General features: G+C 42.7%; 1 protein-coding gene across 3 annotated transcripts in view; it reads left to right on the plus strand.

The window, feature by feature from the left end:
- gabrb1 (gamma-aminobutyric acid type A receptor subunit beta1) overlaps positions 1–21,498 on the plus strand; it is a 43,132-nt gene that overhangs the window by 14,076 nt on the left and 7,558 nt on the right. For all 3 annotated transcript variants that reach the window (XM_061245095.1, XM_061245093.1, XM_061245094.1), the window contains exons 4-6: positions 7,787–8,007; positions 16,112–16,194; positions 19,816–19,950. In XM_061245095.1, coding sequence (XP_061101079.1) covers positions 7,787–8,007; positions 16,112–16,194; positions 19,816–19,950 — 439 coding nt within the window. The remainder of the gene's footprint in view (positions 1–7,786; positions 8,008–16,111; positions 16,195–19,815; positions 19,951–21,498) is intronic.

The raw sequence follows: 21,498 nt of genomic DNA on the forward strand, positions 1-21,498 counted from the left end.
GCAGCAGGTCCAGAAAATAGTACGGCCACCCCACATATTCCAAAATAAAGAGCTGTTGTCACTAAAGCAATGGCATTGTAAAATAGTTACAGATTGAACCGTGAGTTTTAATGCTTTCAAACAGTATATGCTTTCAGCCTTTTATTATTTTTATTTTGGTATATCATTCCACCATGCAAAAAATTCCACTCCGGCCCAAATTGGGTAAACCAGGTAAACCAGTGTTGTGTTAAATGACTGGGACACGCAAGGTTGGTGGTTCTAATCCCGGTGTAGCCACAAGAAGATCTGCACAGCTGTTTGACCCTTGAGCAGGGCCCTTAACCCTGCATTGCTCCAGGGGAGGATTGTCTCCTGCTTAGTCTAATCAACTGTATTTCGCTCTGGATAAGAGCATCTGCCAAATGCCAATAATGTAACAGTCCAGGTGGATATTAGTCAAATGACCAGAGTTCACCTACTCCCATCAGAATGCTTCCTTTAATTTAATTTCGGGCCACAGACTACACAAATGTTTTTTAGCAAACAAGCTTTTGTATGCTTTTGGGAAAATTAAGATTCGTATGATATAGTATATAAAATTAGGGTCAGCTAAAAAAAACACTTCTCTTTTTCAGTCATTAATGGTGCTAAAATGTTACAATGTTCATAATAGTGAATAATGAGTTCTTTATTGTATATTAACTATTATGCACAAAATTAATAATGTGTGTAAGAATAATATGCTACTCACTGAGTGGCCCAAAATGTCTTTTTAATCTTTGTGTAATTAACAGGGCATGCTGGCCTCCCAAAAACTGCTGGAAACTTGATGTGCAGCCGTCTGAGGAAAATTATAATAATATATAATTTGCTATTTCCATTTAGTCTAGTGGCTAAGGTACTTGACCGGGGCCTGGAAGGTTGGTGGTTCAAGTCCATGATAAGATTTGCATAGCTGTTGGGCCCTTGAGCAAGGCCCTAAACCCCAAATTGTCCCCTGCTTAGTCTATCGCTTTGGATAAAAGCGTCAGCTAAATAACTAATTATGTCATATATGGTCATATAAAAAGTTAGTTTTGGGCCAAGGTATGGGCAGACCAATTTGAAGACACACGGTTGGAATTCCATATAACAAACAAACAAGAGCACAAAGGGTTTTGCTGGTATATCAGCATGTAGAATATACAGTGATCAGTCTTCATTCAACTCTAAAAGAGCTTATATGAATCCTACTCTACCAGGCTTTATGTAACACTGGGCAATTTGCTGTGTACCAGGAGTGAATTGCAATAAGTCTGTAATTACACAGTAATAACACAATACCGGTGTTCTGTTAAGGAGTATTTAATTACATAATTACGTTGTAATTACACATTGATGGCTAAATCTGAATAAGTCTGTAATTACATAGTAATCACACAGTAATGCTAACTGCTAATAAGTTTGTAATTACATAATAATCACTAATTTACTGTTTGGAAGTGTTTGTCCATAATGTGCAGTATACCGCTGTTATTTCATGAAAAATACATAATAAAAACTTGCCCATCATTAAAATGACTGGTGGACTAACGTGACACCCACATCAGTGTGAATATTTTAATATTTAGCCACTTGGTTAATGTGCAGGAATGGTCTGTTTGCACACGCTCACTCTGAGGAATTACCCAGAGCACAGTGGAGCTTCGGCGGAGACAAACACTCAGAGAGAGCCTTCCCGCTCAGTCCCGCATGGGCACTCACTGTACCCAGCGTGCGAGAGAGAGATAAGAAACCAGATGAGAGAGAGAGCAAAAGCAAGAGAGGGGGAGGGATTTAGAAAACTGAGAGAGGGATAAATTGAGGACATAAACTAAGTGAGAGACTGGAAAGGAAGGAAGATGGAAGAGATAGTCAGAGAGAGAGAGAGAAAGAGAACAACATAATAGTATAATTATTAAGAGTAGTAGCACTACTGGTACTAGTATACATTCTATGTCTGCTATATTTAAATTTTGTCGTTTTTAAGTTTATTTTTGTAAAATTAATATTAAGATTGTTTATAACACTTTGGCAAAATGTATCATCAAATATGTCATGTCAGTAAAGCATTTTTAAGTTAGTTTTGAAAATTAGAAGCATTTGAAAGAGAGAGAGAAAATGCTTTAGTAAACTTCCCTCAGCATTTCAGGCACTTTCTGGGTAAAGCAGAGATCACAGTGGCATACGGAGTACTCCAGATGTAGCCCAGTATACTATGTTAGTATGTAGGTTGGGTAAGGGGCAAAGTGTATAAAGCACAGGGCAGCCGACTGGCAGGTTGCATGACTGGTCACTGTAGTGTTGCTGGTTCAAGCCCCCGGTGGGCAAATAGGGATGCATCTAGAGAGATGAAGTTCAGTCCCTAAAACGAAAAAAGGGTTCCAAAAACTGCTCCATAAGCTTTACCCCTTTACCCCTGTTCTTTCTCTCCCCACTTGTTCTCTGCAGTTCTCTCAGGCATTTCCCCCAGGCCATCCTTGAAAGTGAGAAACATGTTCTGCAGAAACAGTGTGCAGTATATTGGACTCTTAAAAAAAGGGGTCTGAAAGAGTTCAGACAAAGAACCCTTTAACTAGATAGGGTTCTTCGATGGAATCACAGGGTTCCTTTTGGAACCATTCTGGGAACCAGTGTAGACTGAGTGTGGGTGCTGTGCCCCTGTCGTGTGGTGGTTTACGGTTAAAGTTATGGGTAAATAAAGTTGTCCGGTACAAACGATAGGCTGTCTCCTACTATCAGTCCTGCGGCATCTAGGTACCTGTTCAGGAGGCTCTGCCCACATCCAGCAAAGCAGGACGACGTTCCCCGAAGTTACCCCCCATCTTCATCCCCAAACTGCTCAGCCAGAGGGCGGGAACACACAACAACCTGTCACAGTTCTCCTCTGAGAACTCATCTTGATTGTGTTTCCGTTTAATTGGCTCCGTCGAGTGGAGTCGCCTGTACCGTACCCTCTGTGCTGCAGAACCGTTCGAGCCTGCCACTCAGGAAGCTGTGGAACAATGAGGCTCGCACACCTGTTGTAATGCTCAAAGTTTGAATCTATCAGTAGATGATGTTGACGTTTCGGCCAAAACAAGCCTTCACCAGAACGAAACGTCAACTGTACAGATTTACTCTGCTCTTTGTCCTATTGTGCTGGTGTGTGTATGTCTCTCCACACATCTCATTCGGTTTATTCTGCCAGACCTGGGCCTACAGCGAAATAAACGCAAGTTTGTACTTTTTGGGAGTTGGCTCCCAGTACCACTCACACAGATAGACTGGAAGAGCTGTAGAAGTGTTTGTCGCTTAATGATGTCAGTTGTAATTACGGCGTTTGTCATTCGCGGGTTTGGCATTGGATGCGATTTAAAGGGAACAGCTCATTAGAGACAGACAGTGCCTGGGGTTCGGATGATGGCATTTCACACGGCGCTGGGGTGATCTGGCCTCAAAAAGCTCTGCTATACAGCAACAATTTGAGAATCCTGCAGGCACAGTTTTGAACTGTTTTAAACCATCTTCACCTGGTTTTGTCTTCCTATCGAGAGAGCATTTGGAAGACCACACCTGTCCCACAGGAATAGAACACAGTGTTGTTTGCTCAGGCCAGGATTATTTCCTTTGTATCAAAAGCACATAACCAGTGATCTTATTTGCAGATAAATCAGTACTGAGTGCACCACGGAATGTCTAATCAGTTTGGTTGTCTTCTTTGGTTATTTAGTTTCCTTGCTCCTGTAAAGATTTGTTGCTGGAGAGGTCGATGGCAGACAGTGCGACTGGACATATTTCTGAGTGAATTGTGCTGTATACAGTATAACTCCGGCAGAAAAGCAAAAAGCTAAATTCACTGTCTGACACACTGCACACCCAGCAGGAGTCTCGCCTGCAGAGTTATGTCTGGATCCACAACTGCTTAGCCTTCATCCTGTTCTGCTGTCTTCCAGTTAAGTCTCCATTTTACCACCACCTGATTCTCTGTTACTGCCACATCGTTACTGTCACATGACCCTGTTACTGTCACATGATCCTATTACTGTCTCATCATTACAGTCACATCGTTACTGTGACATGATCCTATTCCTGTTACACGATCCTGCTACTGAAACATGATTCTGTTACTGTCAGATGACCTGGTTACTGTGACGTGATCCTGTTCTGCCACATCGTTAGTGCCACATGACCCCCTTACTGTCACATTATTACTGTCATATGATCCTATTACTGTCATATGATCCTGTTACTGTCACATGACCCTGTTACTGCCACATCATTACTGTCATAGGATCCTGTTACTGTCACATGACCCTGTTGCTGCCACATCATTACTGGCACATGACCCTGTTACTGCTACATCATTACTGTCACATGATATGTTACTGTCACATGATATGTTACTGTCACATGACCCTGTTCCAGTCACATAGCCCTGTTACTGTCACATGATCCTGTTACATCACCTGACCCTGTGTTGCTGAAACCTGAATTGTTGTTACTGTCACCTGGCTGAATTCCTGAAGTTTCAACATCCATCATTTTGTGTTTAATTACAGGCTTTTAAAGCCTAATGAGGGATGATGTTCCCCCTTAATAGCACATTATGTCATAAACAGATATTAATGTTGCACAGAATGAATGCTCCATATTAAGGGCTTTTCTCAGTCGGATTACTTCTCACAGGTGTTGTAGGTCCTGTGGTTACGATATTTCTGTCTATTCTGTAATTGATGGATGTACCACTGAAACCAGTGAAGTCCTAACTGCTGAGTGTGGGCACCTGGTAATCGGTACTAAACCACTGTGTGCAAAATATATGGTCAAAGACGAAAAAGGATGGGGTGTTAAAGTTTGAGCCTGATTAAGGGCGGACTTGTGGAACACATGTTTTAAATTACCTGTATTATTCAGGAGAATGTTTGGAATAAAAATAATAATAATAAAAATAAGCACACATACTGATCTGCTGGGATGGGGGTGAAAACACAACCCTGCTAACCTAAAGAACATTTGTTTTGTTATCAACTTATCACACAGACTGGTATTTCTCTCCAAGCATTCAGTCCTATCCTTTATATTCATAGTAGTTTATTTTGAGACATATTCTTAACAAAAATATATGCTAATATGTATATGAGCTATGAACAGTTAATCAGTAGAGCCCTGGATATTGCTATGTGTAAGTTTATTTATATGCGAATGTTGTGATTGTATTGTTCTTGCCTAATTATGCAAACTGACACCTGGAACAACCTCAAACATAAAATATTGATTGCAAAAGAGATGCTTATTCCAGTAAATCAAGCACTGGCATTTCAGTGAGGCTGGCATTTGGGCTTTTTAAACAGTGCTCTGAATTAGCCACCTATTCAATCTTTACTGGCAGCAGCCAAAATGCTGCTAGTGGTGATCTGTGCCACAGATTGAGTCAGTGTGTCGTAACGTAACATGATGAGAAAGAGGCATGGTGGTTTTGCTCTTAAGGATTCACTGTCACGACTCAGGTGGGGGTGGGAGCAGGGGGGTTAATTCTAATTTGAGTCAGGAGACAGACAGAGAGGTTGTCAGATGTTCTGCTGTTGAGGTCACAGATGGCAGTGCGAAAGAGACTGTTAGAAAGCTGTTTTTTCATCACCGCACGACACGTCACTGGTTCACTTTTTGTGCTAAAATGACACTGAACTACCAGTTTTTTAGCGGCAAGTCTTCAATTATCATATGGCCAGTGAGATTAGATAGCTTTGTCTGAAGACCTAATAGGTATATCAGAATCTAAGAAGGGTTTGCCTCTGGATATTCCTCTTCTTTCTTCCATACCATGACAAGAATTTGTCAATAATATTTTCTGGAAATACTGTGTTTATTTTTGTGTAGATCAGTGTAATCAGAAATAAAGCACACATTCACATAGATGTGTTCCAAACACAATAAATAACCAATACATGAATAGTTAAATGAATGAATCAATGAATGAAATAGCCTACTCTCAGGATGAAAGGAAACAGAAAGGGTTCAGCTGCTGACTCGGTCTGTTGTTTTCACTTTTCATGATTATTGGCCACTCTATAGTATTACTACATCTTGCAATGTGTGCAGACAAGTAACCTTACAAATGACAGAGACTACTGTTTGAAACAGGCACAGTCTTTGATGTGTTTCTGCAATGAACATCCGAATGAATAAGCAGCCAAGATGAAAACAAAAGATTAAACATTCAAAGTGTGTCACTCTCTGCATCCTGTCGTACCTGGGTAATGAAGACCCGGAAGCTTTTACAGCTCGTGAGAAGTGACTGGCCCAGGATTTAAGTTCTCTGACTCGTTAATAAATGATGATGTCCCCCCAGAAAACAATGCTGACAGCCTCCGGACGCGATAGCGGCCCATTCGGCTCAGAGCGCAGCTGTCAGGACTCACGGCTGGCACCAGACCTTTTTTTCAGTGAGGGAGAAGCATTTCTAGAGCCTTCCGCTCACACACAGTGAGAGGAGACGTCTGATTATCCGCAGCTGTCATTCTGCTGCCCGAGGTGGCCAAAATGGGGTTCATCAAGGCTTCACCCTGGGGTTCATTGAGGCAAAAATCAGACAAAATAAATCCATTATTACTAAACACTTACGAAAACATACATTCACAGTGTATATTCTACAATACAGACTAAATGCTCTTTGCACATGAAACATCTCAATATCTTGGTGCTTGATATAGCTGCTCATAAGGGAAATATTTGGCAGCTGTGCTAAATGTCAGCGTGGGGCACATTTCACACAGCTGTGAAATCTCTGGTCTCTTTCCAGCCCTCAGTCAGACACAAGAGCTCAGCATAGGTGGCTTTGAGAAGCCTCTACAGCAAAATGCATCTGGCTCTCCTCTAAACCTCCATAGTGCAGTGCGCCTCCTTCTCCTCCCTCCTGCCAGCCTGTGAATGCAGCAGCTAGCCCCCTGCTAATGTGCTAATGGCTCTCTCTCTGCACATCTCCAGGACTACACCATCACCATGTATTTCCAGTAGCGGTGTGAATAGTTAAACGTTTAAACGGTTAAACGAAACTGAGTTGTACGTGTTTGCCAAAAATTGCTAAAACACACAAATTGAATTGAAATTGAAAGAAAGATTCTGGCTGCATAATAACTTCCATCAGGCTAGTCCTAGCACAAAGTCTTAGGCTTTTTTAAGGGGTTAAGAATGCAAACACCACAGGGAATTGAATGCTGCAGTATTATAGTTATCAAACTTCTGTGCGTTTTAAATTTGTAGCTGTTGGTTCACTTATGTCGTTTCTTAAGGTTCCCAGAGGACTCGGTAACCATTTACAATAACTGATGATTTGTCATATCTCTAATTTCTGGCCTGATGGTTAGTTAACATGCTAACATGCTAATAGCTCTCCCTGTGCTCCAAGGACTACATCATCACTACATATTTAATTTTCTAAAGTCTCTCTCCACACATCTCAAGGACAACACCATCACCATGTACTTCCAGAAGTCATGCCGGTTAGCTAACATGCTATAGTACTAACAGCTCTCTCTACCTGCAACCCCAGGACTACACCATCACCATGCAGTTCTAGCTTTCCTAGCTGGTAGCTAGCGTGTTAACGGATCACTCCACGTGTCCCCAGGACTAAACCATTGACATTTATTTCCAGCAGTCCTGGTGGTTAGCTAACATGCTAATGTGCTAACAGCTCTCTCCCCCCCCTGCCTCCAGGACTACACCATCACCATGTACTTCCAGCAGTCCTGGTGGTTAGCTAACATGCTAATGTGCTAACAGCGCTCTCCCCCCCTGCCTGCAGGACTACACCATCACCATGTACTTCCAGCAGTCCTGGCGGGACAAGCGGCTATCCTACACGGGGATCCCCCTCAACCTGACACTGGACAACCGGGTAGCAGACCAGCTCTGGGTGCCCGACACCTACTTCATCAATGACAAGAAGTCCTTTGTGCACGGTGTAACCGTCAAGAACCGCATGATCCGACTGCACCCAGATGGCACCGTGCTCTACGGCCTTAGGTACGAGCTGGTGGGGCGGTGTGTGGGGCGAGAGTGTGCTGGGCATCTTCTTCCCTTCCTATTTTATTGCCTGTTCGGGAATTACCCAGAAATGGCGCCCCCTGCTGACAGATGGGCTTAACAGGCACCATGCTGCAATAGCCTACATTACATTACATTACGTTACAAGGCATTTAGCAGACGCTCTTATCCAGAGGGTCAGAGTTCATTCCAGTATGCATTTCAGGGTCAGGGTTGACTCCAGTACATTTCAGTAAGTCCAAGAACCAAATTAATATATATTTAAATACATTTTAGTTCAATTAAATGTTTTCAAGAAGGGAAGAAAAAGGTTAAACACCAGCCCGGAGCCCCCTGATAACACATGAGGTAAACAACTCCCTGGTGGGGAGAGAAACCCTCAAATAGTGGCAAGAAAAATCTCCCTGATGGGAAGAAATCTCAGGAAGAACCCGACTATAGAGGGGATGCCCATTCTCTGCTGAAAATAGGAAAATCCTTGCTGAGCATTATGCCCAATTTTCAGTTCAGTTTATTTCTTGACTATAGTGGGTTTGAGTCCAGTCCTCAAAGAGACACAGAGGTACCCGCAGCCAATCAGTACTACTTCAGCTTCAGTCCCTGAAAAGAAGTTTCCCGTGGGGTTTTCTTCTGAGCTTGGTTACATGCTCATAACCGAAAACCACACACCAGTTTGATGATCAAAACGTTGCAGTGGGGGATTATAAATATATTTTTGACAAATTGCGTTTGATATGCAGCTGAACACACATATATTCTCTTTATAATGGAGATCAAAACTGCCAGTAGCTCATTTGAAAAGAATCACAGCTCAACAGACCCTTGACTAACTCTGGCTTTGATTCCCTCAGGAATTCTCTGCTAGTTAGCTGGCTAGCCAGCCACTAATTTTACCTGTTTACCTTGCAACCTGGCAGTATTCAGAGGCTTGAATGAATGAATGCATAGTCTTAAATTCATTATAAATGCAGTACATTTCTGAGACTGCTTTTCCCTCTGTTTTGGGATATCATGCTGAAATAAGACTCGCAGTCACAGACAACTGACCCTGTTGAAGAAAACAGCTGAAGCTGGGAGCTGGTTGTCCAGTTCACACCAGCTCCATACTCAACATGGTTTGACCAGCTCAAACTATGCTTTGACACAGCTGGGAGCTAGTTGTCCAGTTCACACAAGCTCCATACTCAACATGGTTTGACCAGCTCAGGCTATGTTTTGAAACAGTTTTTTAATATCAAGCTGATCATAGCTGGATTTTACACCGGGGAACCCTAAAAATTCAACAGTCGAAACTGGAAGGTCTGGTTAATTTAGTGGTTAAGGTAAATGACTGGGACACGAAAGGTCGGTGGTTCTATGGTCGGTGGTTCTAATCCCGGTGTAGCCGCAATAAGAGCCACACAGCCGTTGGGCCCTTGATCAAGGCCCTTAACCCTGTACTGCTCCAGGGGAGGATTGTCTCCTGCTTAGTCTAATCAACTGTACGTCGCTCTGGATAAGAGCGTCTGCCAAATGCCAAAAATGTAATGTAATGTAATGATATTGTGGAAAGCTGGATGGAGTCGATTGAGGTGAGTGCCTGTAGATATTTATTTATCATTGAACAAATAGTGTCCACTGGGAGTTGGATGAATTTTTGTTTTTTGTTTGTTTGTTTTGGCATTTGTGAGGCATGAAATTACAGCAGGAAATAATGTTTTTTTCCTGCTATTTGAATGATAAAACACTGAGAACCAGTCAAAATCCAGCCGAAGTTAGAGGGCATGACATTCAAAATGGCAGATGACTTAGCCAAGAGACTATTGACAGAATGCTATCATTCATCAGTGTGGATGCTCACGACGTTATCGTTAGGGTTATGGTTATATTCATAGTACTTGGTGTGGATGGGCCTTAACTCTCTTTCACTCGTCTTAATCATAACAAATGGCACAGCTCACATTGTGGGACGCCTCCACCTATGAGCCAGGACTGTTTGGCAGTAAGAAATAAGACATGAGAGACTGTGCTATAAAGTGAATATAGTCACATTTACAGGAGGTAACAGTTCAAGGAACTTTTCAGTAGAGATCCTGTTGGCTGTTTGTTATTGTACCAACAAAAAAAACGTATTGGTTTTATACAATTTTGACTACATCTAAAAAATATTAATGACCATCTCCATGAATGATGCCTCCCCAAGTGCCGATTTTCTTTAAGTTATTGTGTTATTAGTGTGTTATCAATGTGGACGAATCAGGGACAGATTACGTCGCGCTCTCACACACCCTTAGTGGAGGAGCCACATTGGCTTCCCTACTGCACAGACTCAAATTGTACCACATGGTGACGCTGGTAAACTTAATTTCCCGGGCTTCCAAATGCTTTTCACAAGCCATGGATAGTCAGTAGGTGATGTAACACACATTTGGTCCATGTTTAGTCTCTGGTCAAACCATGCCAAGCATGGCCTGGCATCCAACAGCCAATGGGTATCCTGGCTGTAAAAAATCAGCAGAACGGGATGTGTTGGTGCCTGTATGCCATAATACCTGTCCTGCAGCTAACATAACATAACATAATAGCGAGAACAGACTATTCAGCAATACTCGCCTTTTCCTAGCACTAAAGTCTACCTAAAGTGTACCCTGCTTAGTCTGCCTGAATAGCTAAATAGTTCATGTTCGCTGTAATGTAATATCCACCTTAAATTTGACATGTAATATGTTTCTTCAAATATTATGTCTCTCCTGTTAGACTCCTACTCTGATTTGGTTTAGGAAAAGGAGCACTTGAATTTGTTTCAATGGCAGCATAGCAATTCAAAAGCAAGGACTATTCTGATCCAGAATGCTGCAGCCCGTCTGGTATTCAATGTTCCGAGACATTCACATGTCACCCCCCTACTCAGCTACCTCCACTGGCTGCCTGTTATGGCTCGCATCAAATTTAAAACTTTGGTGCTCACGTACCAGGCAGTTAAGGGATCAGCCCCTGTATATATTCAATCACTCATCAAGACCTATACACCAGCAAGATCCCTCCGTTCTGCCACTTCGTGCCGTCTGGCGCCTCCCCCTCGCCACACCTGCACTTCCCGCTCACGACTGCTGTCTGTCCTGGTCCCACGGTGGTGGAATGACGTCCCGGTGGATGTCAGAACGGCAGAGTAATGGCACTTATATAGTTGTATAGATGTTGTTTTTTGATTAGTTATTGTATTGTTGTACTCGGGGTATTCTGGCTGACAACTGTGGTATTCTAGTTTGGAAGTTGATGTATTCTCCAAGGGTTCCGATTATATCTGTATGGTTACACTAGGACTCGGAACTGTACTGTCCTCTCAGTTCCTCTTCGCACTTGTACTTGTGTTTGATCTGCACTTTGTTGTACGTCGCTCTGGATAAGAGCATCTGCTAAATACCATGTAATGTAATGTAATGCAATATTCAAGGCTATTCATTCAGTTTGCCTCAACAAAACTATTTTTATTCCAAAAAGCTGAATGCTCATACTTTTTTAGGACAAAATGATCGCCTTGAGATGATGCAGTCACCTTTTCAACAGCTTTCAGCTGCAGCTAAAAACAGCATTCTTCTCAAGTCAACAGACACAGTGTGAAGACATCACTTCAAATAATTTGGCAGTTCAACTGATACAAGTACCCCTGCCCTATTTGTCCATTTATATTTATCCACATAATTTAATCTCTTTTTCAAGAGAGGCTAAAACCTAGAACTCAATTCTGATCACATCATGATGGGCTAATATCTGAGTCTTAATTTCTTCCGATTAAAGCAAGTCACAGAAATTTAAGCACACTCTCAGTCCACTAAACCAAATTTATTTGAATAAACTACGTTTTTTTATAAACATAGCTTATCCTCAGGCCCCGGCCTGTGTGTTTAAATGTCCCTGAATGACCTTGTGATCACAGAGTGAGGCTGTGTGTATACTGCCCTCTGGGTTCATTCCCATTGCTTATTTTCTCCAACCCAGTAAATGCTCCTTCTAGGAGCCAGAAGGGGAATTTAGGAATCTTTCCACTGAGTTAGAAACATCAGTGCATCCTTTGCAGAAGTATTTACCTGTGGATCCATCTCTCCGCATCTGCCACGCCTGTAGCTGACGTGGCTTCAAACTGACGTTTGAAGGAGCAAGGACATTCCATTTGCCTAATTCATGTTTTCTCGTTTTCCACGTCTTCACTTCTCTTTCTTGCCACTTTCCCTAGCCTCTCCTGATGGGTGAAGTGCGGAGTAGAAAAAAGAGTAAAAAAAGAAAAGAGAAGCGAAAAATAAGGAATTGGAATAAGCCTTCTGAGTGGCTGTTCGGGTCTGCTCTCCAAGGGGTCCTGACTGTGCGACAGGAAATGAGATCCCTTGATCGATACCAGCCTGCTGACTACAGCTGCTGATTGAGATCGGCCAATTTCCTCTCCGTAACCCAGTTTACACCGCCATTAAGCTGTTAAATTGCTCATTTCAAAATGAAGGCAAATCAATTGTGTTAATCTGTTAGTTTCCTGCTGAATCCGTCGAGCTTCCATCGCTGTCACTCGTGCCGTGACCGGTAGGCAGTTGGATCTCCCCACTGAACGCTGTTCCATTTTCCCCCAATTTTAGTTGTTTCTTGCTGACAAGTGGTTTACAGATATTTTTATTATTTCTATATCAATGAAATTGTTATTGTTGTATGGAACTCCAGCAGGATGAATCAGAATGCCCATATAATGTGTTTGAATTCATGCAATAATAACTATAGATTTTCTTCATAGGGCCACACGCTCTTCTAAAACGTGTGTAAAATGCAGTGTGTGTCATTTAGAGTTTCAGACAAGCTGAACATAGAAATCCTGTCCTCTGTTTATTTTTCATTTCATCCCATTCATTATTTGTATACCAGCAGAGGTTCAACTAACTATGAAGTTCAGTTTAAAAGTTGACTAAGATAGTGTAAATCCCCATTCTGTTTATTAGGTTTAAGGTTTGTTGCACTCTAAGAAATATGCACATGTCCATGTGATAATCTAGGGAGATTGTGAAGTGATTGTGTGGTAATTTCTCACTCAGAGGAGGTGCAATGACCAATGCTCACACAGAGGAACAAACACTGGTTTGTGCACACACAAGAACACACACACACACACACACACACACACACAAACTCTCACACACACACACAGATGTGTCTCTCTTCACTCACATCTTGTCTCTGTGTGATTACCTGCTGCTTAGCAACCAGAAGGCAGAGAATATGGTTGGACACAGTCAGGTTTATATTAAATAACACAGTTGAATTGAATTCATAGGAAATAACATAGTTGAGTTTACATGAAATAATATTGCCTGACAAGTGCACCATTAATTCTCACAAACAAAGCAGTGCATAAATGGGCCACCAACACATGGCTGACGTTATGGCAGGTATCAAACTGGGGGCTGGCGCCCATTTTGCTCCATCCGCTAAATGGCTGTGACTAAAGCAAGCCCAGTGTAAAATCTAAAACTATGACCAGCTTGAAATACCAGCTACCACCTGTTTCAAAACATAGCTTGAGCTGGTAAAACCATGTTGACTATGGAGCTGGTCTAACTAATCAATCAGCTACCAGCTGTTTCAAAACCTAGCCTGAGCTGTTTTTTTCAGCAGGGTGTCCATTCCTCTGATGCAGTCGAACCCACGCCAGCTTAAGCCCTGCCCACTCCTGACAGGACAGAGCCAATAATGTCCTGCCACAGTGTCGGTAAAGTACAGTGTGTTTATCTCGGGGGAGGAAGATATAAAATAGTGATTATGGCAGAAATTATGGTAGCTGCTGCTTTCTGTTGAAAAAGAAATAAAGAAATTGATCCCACACCTCCGAATCAATCAGTGTCTGGCTCACAATTGCACAAGTCTGTCATTTACAAAGTACCCTGCTGGAACGTGGGAATGAAAGCGATGAAATAAGGACCTGGAGTTGTAGCAATTACATCCAAACGCATTAGAGGACGCAGGCGCTAGCGTCTGTAACCAACACAAACGGCCCGGTCAACCTGATTCTGGAAAACAAAACAAATGATGTTCCTTTGGCTGGAGCCTCTAACTGCTGCTCACATACCACCTCTCTGTGGTGAGGAGACGGTCCATACCCCCCCAGGGGAGCAAGCTACACGGGCCTGGTGTTGGGCTATGATCTGTGATCTGCTCAGCTAAATACTGTGGGGGAGACAACATAACCATGTAATGATATTTTCACAAATTACATTTTCTTTTCTTTTAGGCAACAGTAGGAAAGCTAAGTTCTGAATGTGTACTTCAGAAGTTCTACAGCAATCAAAATGTGACACGATATGTCACTACACAACGGAGATATGCAAGGACCCCGAGCAGACCGTTGAGGCGAGTAGATCGTCTACCAGCGATGGCTCTTTAAAATTCCCGTGGGCTTCTGGGAGCGAGATGGAAAGAGCGTGTGATTTCGACACTTCCTCACTTTAATCTTCTCTTCTCTCGCACTTCTCACGGCTTCCCGGCGACTCGAAAAATGATCCAGACGGTATGTCAGGCTGGAAATTATTCACCAACTAAAAATATTATTATGCAGCACATACAGCTGGGGGGGAGGTATATTTAGATTTATATTTGCCTTAAAGGACCTCACTAGCCAACCACAGTACCCCTTTCTGCCGTCAATATAAAGATCACAAAGGAAATGTGATCATCAACATGAAACAACCCAGAATGAAAGTCTCAGTATGACACCTGGACCAGGCAAAGGACCTGATCAAAGGGGACTATAAAGCCAGTCCTGATCCACAACAACCAGTGTGGATGGTAGTGTGAGTCCTTGAGGTGTGTGTGTGTGTGTGTGTGTATGTTCATGAGCGAGTGCATGTATTGTGTGTGTGTGTGTGTGTGTGTGTGTGTGTGTGTGTGTGTGTGTTTGCTTGTGCGTACAGTGTATGTATGTGCGTGTACATGCATGGATATACGTGTGTGTGCATGCATGTGTCGGTTAGTGTGTGGGTTCATGCATGTGTGTGTGTGCATGTGTGTGCATTGTTGGGGGCTGATAGATACGGTTTAATCTGCAGAATAGAGCAGGTCCATATTTCTGTGCTTTTACTGTACCGGGCCTGAGCAACATCTCCCTCAGTGCGCTGTATTCCTGTGCGTGTCGCTGTGAGAGACGGCTGGGCTTCATTTGAATGCATTTGACGGCTTCCACGCTGGGGCGACGATACAGTGGCCCATTCTAATGAGATCCATCTCTCATCCTCTCCCTCTCAACACTGCCACAGCCATGCAGACAAAACGAGGACAAACGTAACTGTCAGGGAGGTCAAACTGGGAGGATCCGCTCCTGAGAATACAAACTGTAACAAACAAACCGCTTCTGAGAACACACACTATAACAAAGGAACCGCTCCTCAGAAACACAAACTGTGACAAAGGAACCGCTCTTCAGAAACACAAACTCTGAGAGTGGTAACAAATGATCTGCTCCCAGATACCTGCGATGAGTTGCTACAAATGCTCAAGCCTCTGGATTCTGCTGCATATCGGGTTTAATGAGTCGTTAGGAAAGGCTGGAACAGGCACATACCGGACAGCTTTGAAACAAGGCCAAGTGTTGAGAGAGCGTTGCGTGAATGTTCATGTCTAACGCCTCTCTGAGCCGTGGAGAGAGGTAATGGTCTGAGTGTGGAATTAAAAGCTCACACTCATGAGAGTCCACACATCTGAGTTATATGGAGGCTTAATGGGGACATTTTTCAAATGGATTCAACGTCATTGGGCAATGTTTTCTGCTGCATGCACTGGGAGGACAGGGGCTCCATGTGGATCTACATTTGTGTGTGTGTGTGTGTGTGTGTGTGTGTGTGTGTATGTCTATGTTAGTTGTGTGAGTGGATGTGTTTGTGTACAGTTAGTAGTATGTTTTCCTGATGCAATTTATTTTTCTTCCAAAATATCATGGCAGTATTGGTTTCGGTTCAATTATTGAACCGAATGAATGATTTTCTCTTGGGTGAAATAATTATGTTGGATGACTTGACAGATAGAGCTCGTAATATAGTGGTCTCTCTCTCTCTCTCTCTCTCTCTCTGTCTCTCAGGATCACCACGACCGCTGCTTGTATGATGGACTTGAGGAGATACCCTCTGGATGAGCAGAACTGCACACTGGAGATTGAGAGCTGTGAGTATCTATGGTAGTGTCGGAGTGATTCGCTTTCACTGATCATCATGATCTACATCAGGGGTTCTCATTCCTGGTCCTGGAGAGCTGCAGGGTGTGCTGGCTTTTGTTGTTACTCATCACCTGATCAATTACAGCAGTTAATTACACAGTTATCTCCCCTCACCTGGTTTCTTGGGTCTGAATTGGTTGCTGATATTAAGTCAAACACAAATACCAGCACACCCTGCGGGTCTCCTTGACCAGGAGTGAGGACCACTTATCTACATCATCACTGTGTGCCGGGTTAATTTGAAGTCAGGGCTGGAGGAGGAGGAGGATTGTTAGTGTTTGGAAGGAGAATCTCCTTCCATTTAGACTTCAGGAAGAACATTTTCTGGCGTTTTCTCTCTCACTTCGCTTAATCTAGGCTTTTTGGATTTAGGCTTTCTTCACTTTCCACACTTGCAGGTCATATGAACCTCACTCGTACTGTGGATTTCCACTCGTACTTCGAGACAAAAATTTGCACGAGCCTCAGCTTGTACAACAAATTACTCGTACACTGGTGCACTCGCACTGTGAGGTTCTACTGTATATAGTATTTAGTTTATGCTTTATTGTATTTTGCCTTTAAACACAATTTTACTTTAATCTGAAAACCAGTTTCTCCTACAAGGAAATTGGAGGAATTGGGGTCTGACTCACTGCAGATCTTTGATAGCCATTATCTTCAGATCAGAGTGTGTTTTGCCCTTCCCAGAAAATGAGTTGCTTTCTGTTCTGCTTGATGGTTCAGCCGTAGTTTTCTTAATAAAACACTTTTACCTTCATTTTCTTCTTTTCATCTTGTTTCTATAGCAAGTTTCATCTTGTTTCTATAGCAAGTTGTCATGGTCAGAAAATGTTTATTCCCACCATACCTTCCAAAGATATTAATATCCCTCAGTTTGTGGGAGTGGTTGCAGCACTTCCTGTACTTGATCAAAAATAGCTTTACGCTTATGGTTCCATTTCCTTTCTCTGTCTTATTTTTATAGTGTGTGTGTATGTGTGTGCCTGCATCCAGTTAACACAACATCTGACCTACAGTGATGTGCAAAAAATTGGGTAATTCAGGTTTGCTTTCAATCACATATAGATTCATTATAACAGACACTTAAACCAGGGATGCCCAAATTTTGGCACCCCACTGTAACTCTGATTATTTATATCTGATGAACACAGAAAATGTATGTCAGCCCATTGGACCCTAAGATGTGGTTTATATCGGGTTGTGGACATGTGGATTAAGACTTCCTGTACAAATCTATTTTTATGTTTGGCTGCTGTCTTCTTTCTTCATTAAAAACAAAATCAATATCTACTCTCCCAGCAGGTGCATCAGGGAAGTGTTTTTTTTTCTTTTCTGGAGCTGGCTGTAAAGCACACCTGCTTATTTTATGGTATTGCCGAACTCAGGAGAGCTTTATAAACACCTGCAAAGGTAACGTGGGCAGGACCTCATTTGGAGAGAAAGAGACAGGCATCGTTTGGAGGGAAGACAGAATGTGACATATTCTCTTTGAAGAGATGAAGATGGAGATAAAGCCTAGAGTTGATTCCTCTGTTTCACGAGACAAACAAACCAGAACGCCCAGCTGGCTAGCGTATCCTGTTTATTGTCTTGCAGGTACGATGATGAATTTAGCAGCAGTGTGCTTAATTAGTGCAGTACACTCTGACCATGATGAGCTGTTTTCATTCCTTAGCTCAGTGTCTATATTTAAACCTACTGGGGGTGACATTTTATAAGCAACAATTAGGAGAAAGATGAGGCTGTAATTTTTTCCATTCTACAGATCATTCTAGTAATGGGGCTTGGGGCTTGCTGTAAAATGCTGTAAGATCTGGCTCCACTATAAAAATGATGAATGAATGATTTCTATGGGAATCTTAAATTGATGATTCCCAGTTTTGTGGCCGTCTATAAGGCATTGAAATGAGGAAGCAGTATTTCCCTTGATATGTGCAATAACTACAAACACTGCTAGACATCATTGTTTTGACACTTTATTGTTTTTAGAAATGCCTGAATAAGTGATTTGCCAACTCCTGGAACATCTTGTCACCTCAATTATTAATCCACCAGAGTATTTAAATTATTAGTTGTATTCCTAGTGGAAGATAAATGTGTTTGAGGCATAGTTAGGAATAGACACAAACATTTCATGTCTGTATGTTTTACAGAAATAAATCACTTTTTAAAGTGGCATTAAGTAAAATTGTCCCATAGCAGCCCACTGCAGCCAGGAGCCGTGTGTAATTTCCCAGTGAAAAACGTTTGATTTGCCATCCAAGCTGAAGCACACCTCCACCTCTACCACACTGCCAAGCCAGTGACTACCTTTCACTGAACATTCCCACTGCACTACTGTAGAGGAGAGATGGACCTCTTTACCTTTCAAACTTGGAAGAGAAAACGTGTAAAATGGTAACTGAATTATTTAAACCTCTCCCTCCTTTGATGGGACGGACCCTGGCAGGATCCTGCGATGTGTTGAGCGGAGGGTCTGGAGCCCTCCCTGCCAGACCAGCCTCTCGCTTTCAGAGCCAGGAATGAGGCCATGAAACCTGGCCGTGCGGGCCGGTTTCTGCCAGGCTAATGAAGAACAGGCCGCTCGTTCCCTCAGCTAGGACTAGGTACTCACCTGTACCACCGCCAAAATCACCTCCCAATCGACAGCGCGGATTCAGCGCACCGATCAACCCCGCCAAAAAAATAGCCTTCCAAAAGACACAGGGAGCAGGACTCCATTCGTCCTTGACAGGTTCCTGCTGCCCACTTCCTGTGCTCTTGGCCCGTGATTGACACACAATGGCACGCCCACTGGCTAAGAGCTCCAGACTAACTCTGTGTTAATAATTCTAATTCCACTTATAAAAGATACAGAATTGGCAGGGGAGAGCTGCTTTGTGCAGTTTCAGAGATAATGGCACTCGCACGCAGTCTGCAACAGTCCCAGCAGACTCTTAATTGCTGAATCACTTTTAATATGCTGCCGTTTATCCGTGTTTTATTCCCTTTCTTTTCATTTAGTGAGTAAACCTTTTAAGGATTCATATTCCCTTTTTTTGAGCTAAAGCGTGTGTGTTTCTGAGCAGCATAGCAGAGTTAAATTACGAAGATGTTCTCTTGTATTGTACACGTTAGAAGCGGAACTTTTTTTCTTTGAACCACAAGACTAAGACACAATTTGACACTGTGTGGACAAATGGCAGCCTACTCCTGTTAGGTCACGTTAGCTATGTTATCTACGTTATTGTAGACCACTTTGGGTTAAGCGATGACTACTTAACCATGAAGTTTGATCTCTAGGACAGGAGTCGGCAAACCCTGGTCCTGGAGAGCCGCAGGGTGTGCTGGCTTTCGTCTCCACCTTAAAATAAGCAACCGATTCAGACCCAAGAAACCAGGTGAGGTGAGTTAACTGTGTAATCAACGGCTTTCATTGATCAATTAATGCCAAGTAACAACGAAAGCCAGCACGCCCTGCGGCTCTCCAGGACCAGGGTTGCCGACCCCTGCTCTAGGAGGACCAGAGTCTTAAAAACCAAGTTGCCTCCTCACCCCCATTTATTGTGGTTTTCTCTCCACTCCAGACGGCTACACCACCGATGACATCGAGTTCTACTGGCAGGGAGGGAGTTCAGTCACTGGAGTGGATAACATCGAGCTTCCTCAGTTCTCCATCATCAACTACAGGACGCTGTCCAAGAACGTGGTGTTCGCCACAGGTTTGCCTTTACATTTATTTTGGCATTTTACAGATGCACTTATCCAGTGGTTTACATTTTGCATGCAATCCACGGGGCGGCATGGATGGTGCAGTGGGTAGCACTGCCGCCTCACAGCAAGGAGGTCCTGGGTTCTAATTCCTGTCGGCCGGGGCCTCTCTGTGCGGAGTTTGCATGTTCTCCCCGTGTCTGCATGGGTTTCCTCCGGGTACTCCGGTTTCCTCCCACAGTCCAAAGACATGCAGGTTAGGCTGATTGGAGAGTCTAATTTGCTCATAGGTATGAGTGTATGAGTGTGTGAGTGAGTGAATGGTGTGTGTGCCCTGTGATGGACTGGCGACCTGTCCAGGGTCAGGATAAGCGGGTTAAGATAATGGATGGATGGATGGATGCAATCCACGGTCACACTTTAAACAAAGTGTTGCTTATGAAGGCTTTATCAAGCACATGTAAAGCCTTTATGAATATGACTCAATATTAATGTTTATAAACATGACATACATAAGCAAATGACATACGTAATAAAGGGAGACATAACACCTTCTTATGTGTCATAACCAATAATGTCACCTGGCTAAAGACTAAATGTTATATAGGGTGACATTAACCTCAGTGGAGCGAGATCATCAAACTTTTGGCTAATGTTATGTTGCTAAAAAACATAATTGTAGACAATACAATATTTATGTTAGCTAGCTAAACAAAATACACATATAAAGGTCACTAGACGGAGCATAAACCATCAAGCATGCAGAGCTGTTGTTATTGAAACATTTGTTTCTTTGTTTACGCTTTGGTCTAGACTGCTAGTTTTTAATTTGGACGTTCTGAGCTTTCTCTCTGTATTCTCTCTGTATTCTGTTTCCATGGCTTAATATAACTTAATCTTTAGTTATAAGAAATGTAATTCAAAATAATGTCATCTGCTGCATACTGTATATAGCGCTTTCCACAAACTGAAGTCACTCCATTGGGTGGGGCGAATGACAAGATCCCACCCACTTGGTGATGTGGGGCAGCTATTTTGTAACAGAATGCTCACCCCACATCACTGAGTGAGGTGGGGGTGGGTTATGGGAACGTTTATAGCAATGAGAAACAATAGATAGAGGTGCAACCTAGAGGCTAAATTGTTCTGTGCTTATATCTGCTCATGTAAACCTCAGCGTTATTTTTACAATGGGTCTCTATGGGAAAGTTACTTACGATGAGTTGTTACTCTGCAATTTCTTTTGTCCATATTTGGTTCAAACAGGTTGTTGGATAGCCTCAATTGTTAGATACAAAATGGAAGGTTTATTTGGGTGAAATATAGCGTTAACACAGAGAAAAGAGTCATTTATTTCACAGTTGTTCACCATCGCACGTGTACAGTGTCTTGAAATTGAATGTTGGGTCTGACTTTTCTCTGAGAGGAACAGACATGGTGGGGACTTTAACCCTGCATTATGCAGGAGGGTGTTGCAGGCGGAGCTGGTGTAACGCTCCCTCACTTCATTCATTATTAATAACTGTTTGAATTTAATATGATTTGCCTCTGAGCTCATA

Source organism: Conger conger, chromosome 6, assembly GCF_963514075.1.
Source record: "Conger conger chromosome 6, fConCon1.1, whole genome shotgun sequence".
Lineage (NCBI taxonomy): Eukaryota > Metazoa > Chordata > Actinopteri > Anguilliformes > Congridae > Conger > Conger conger.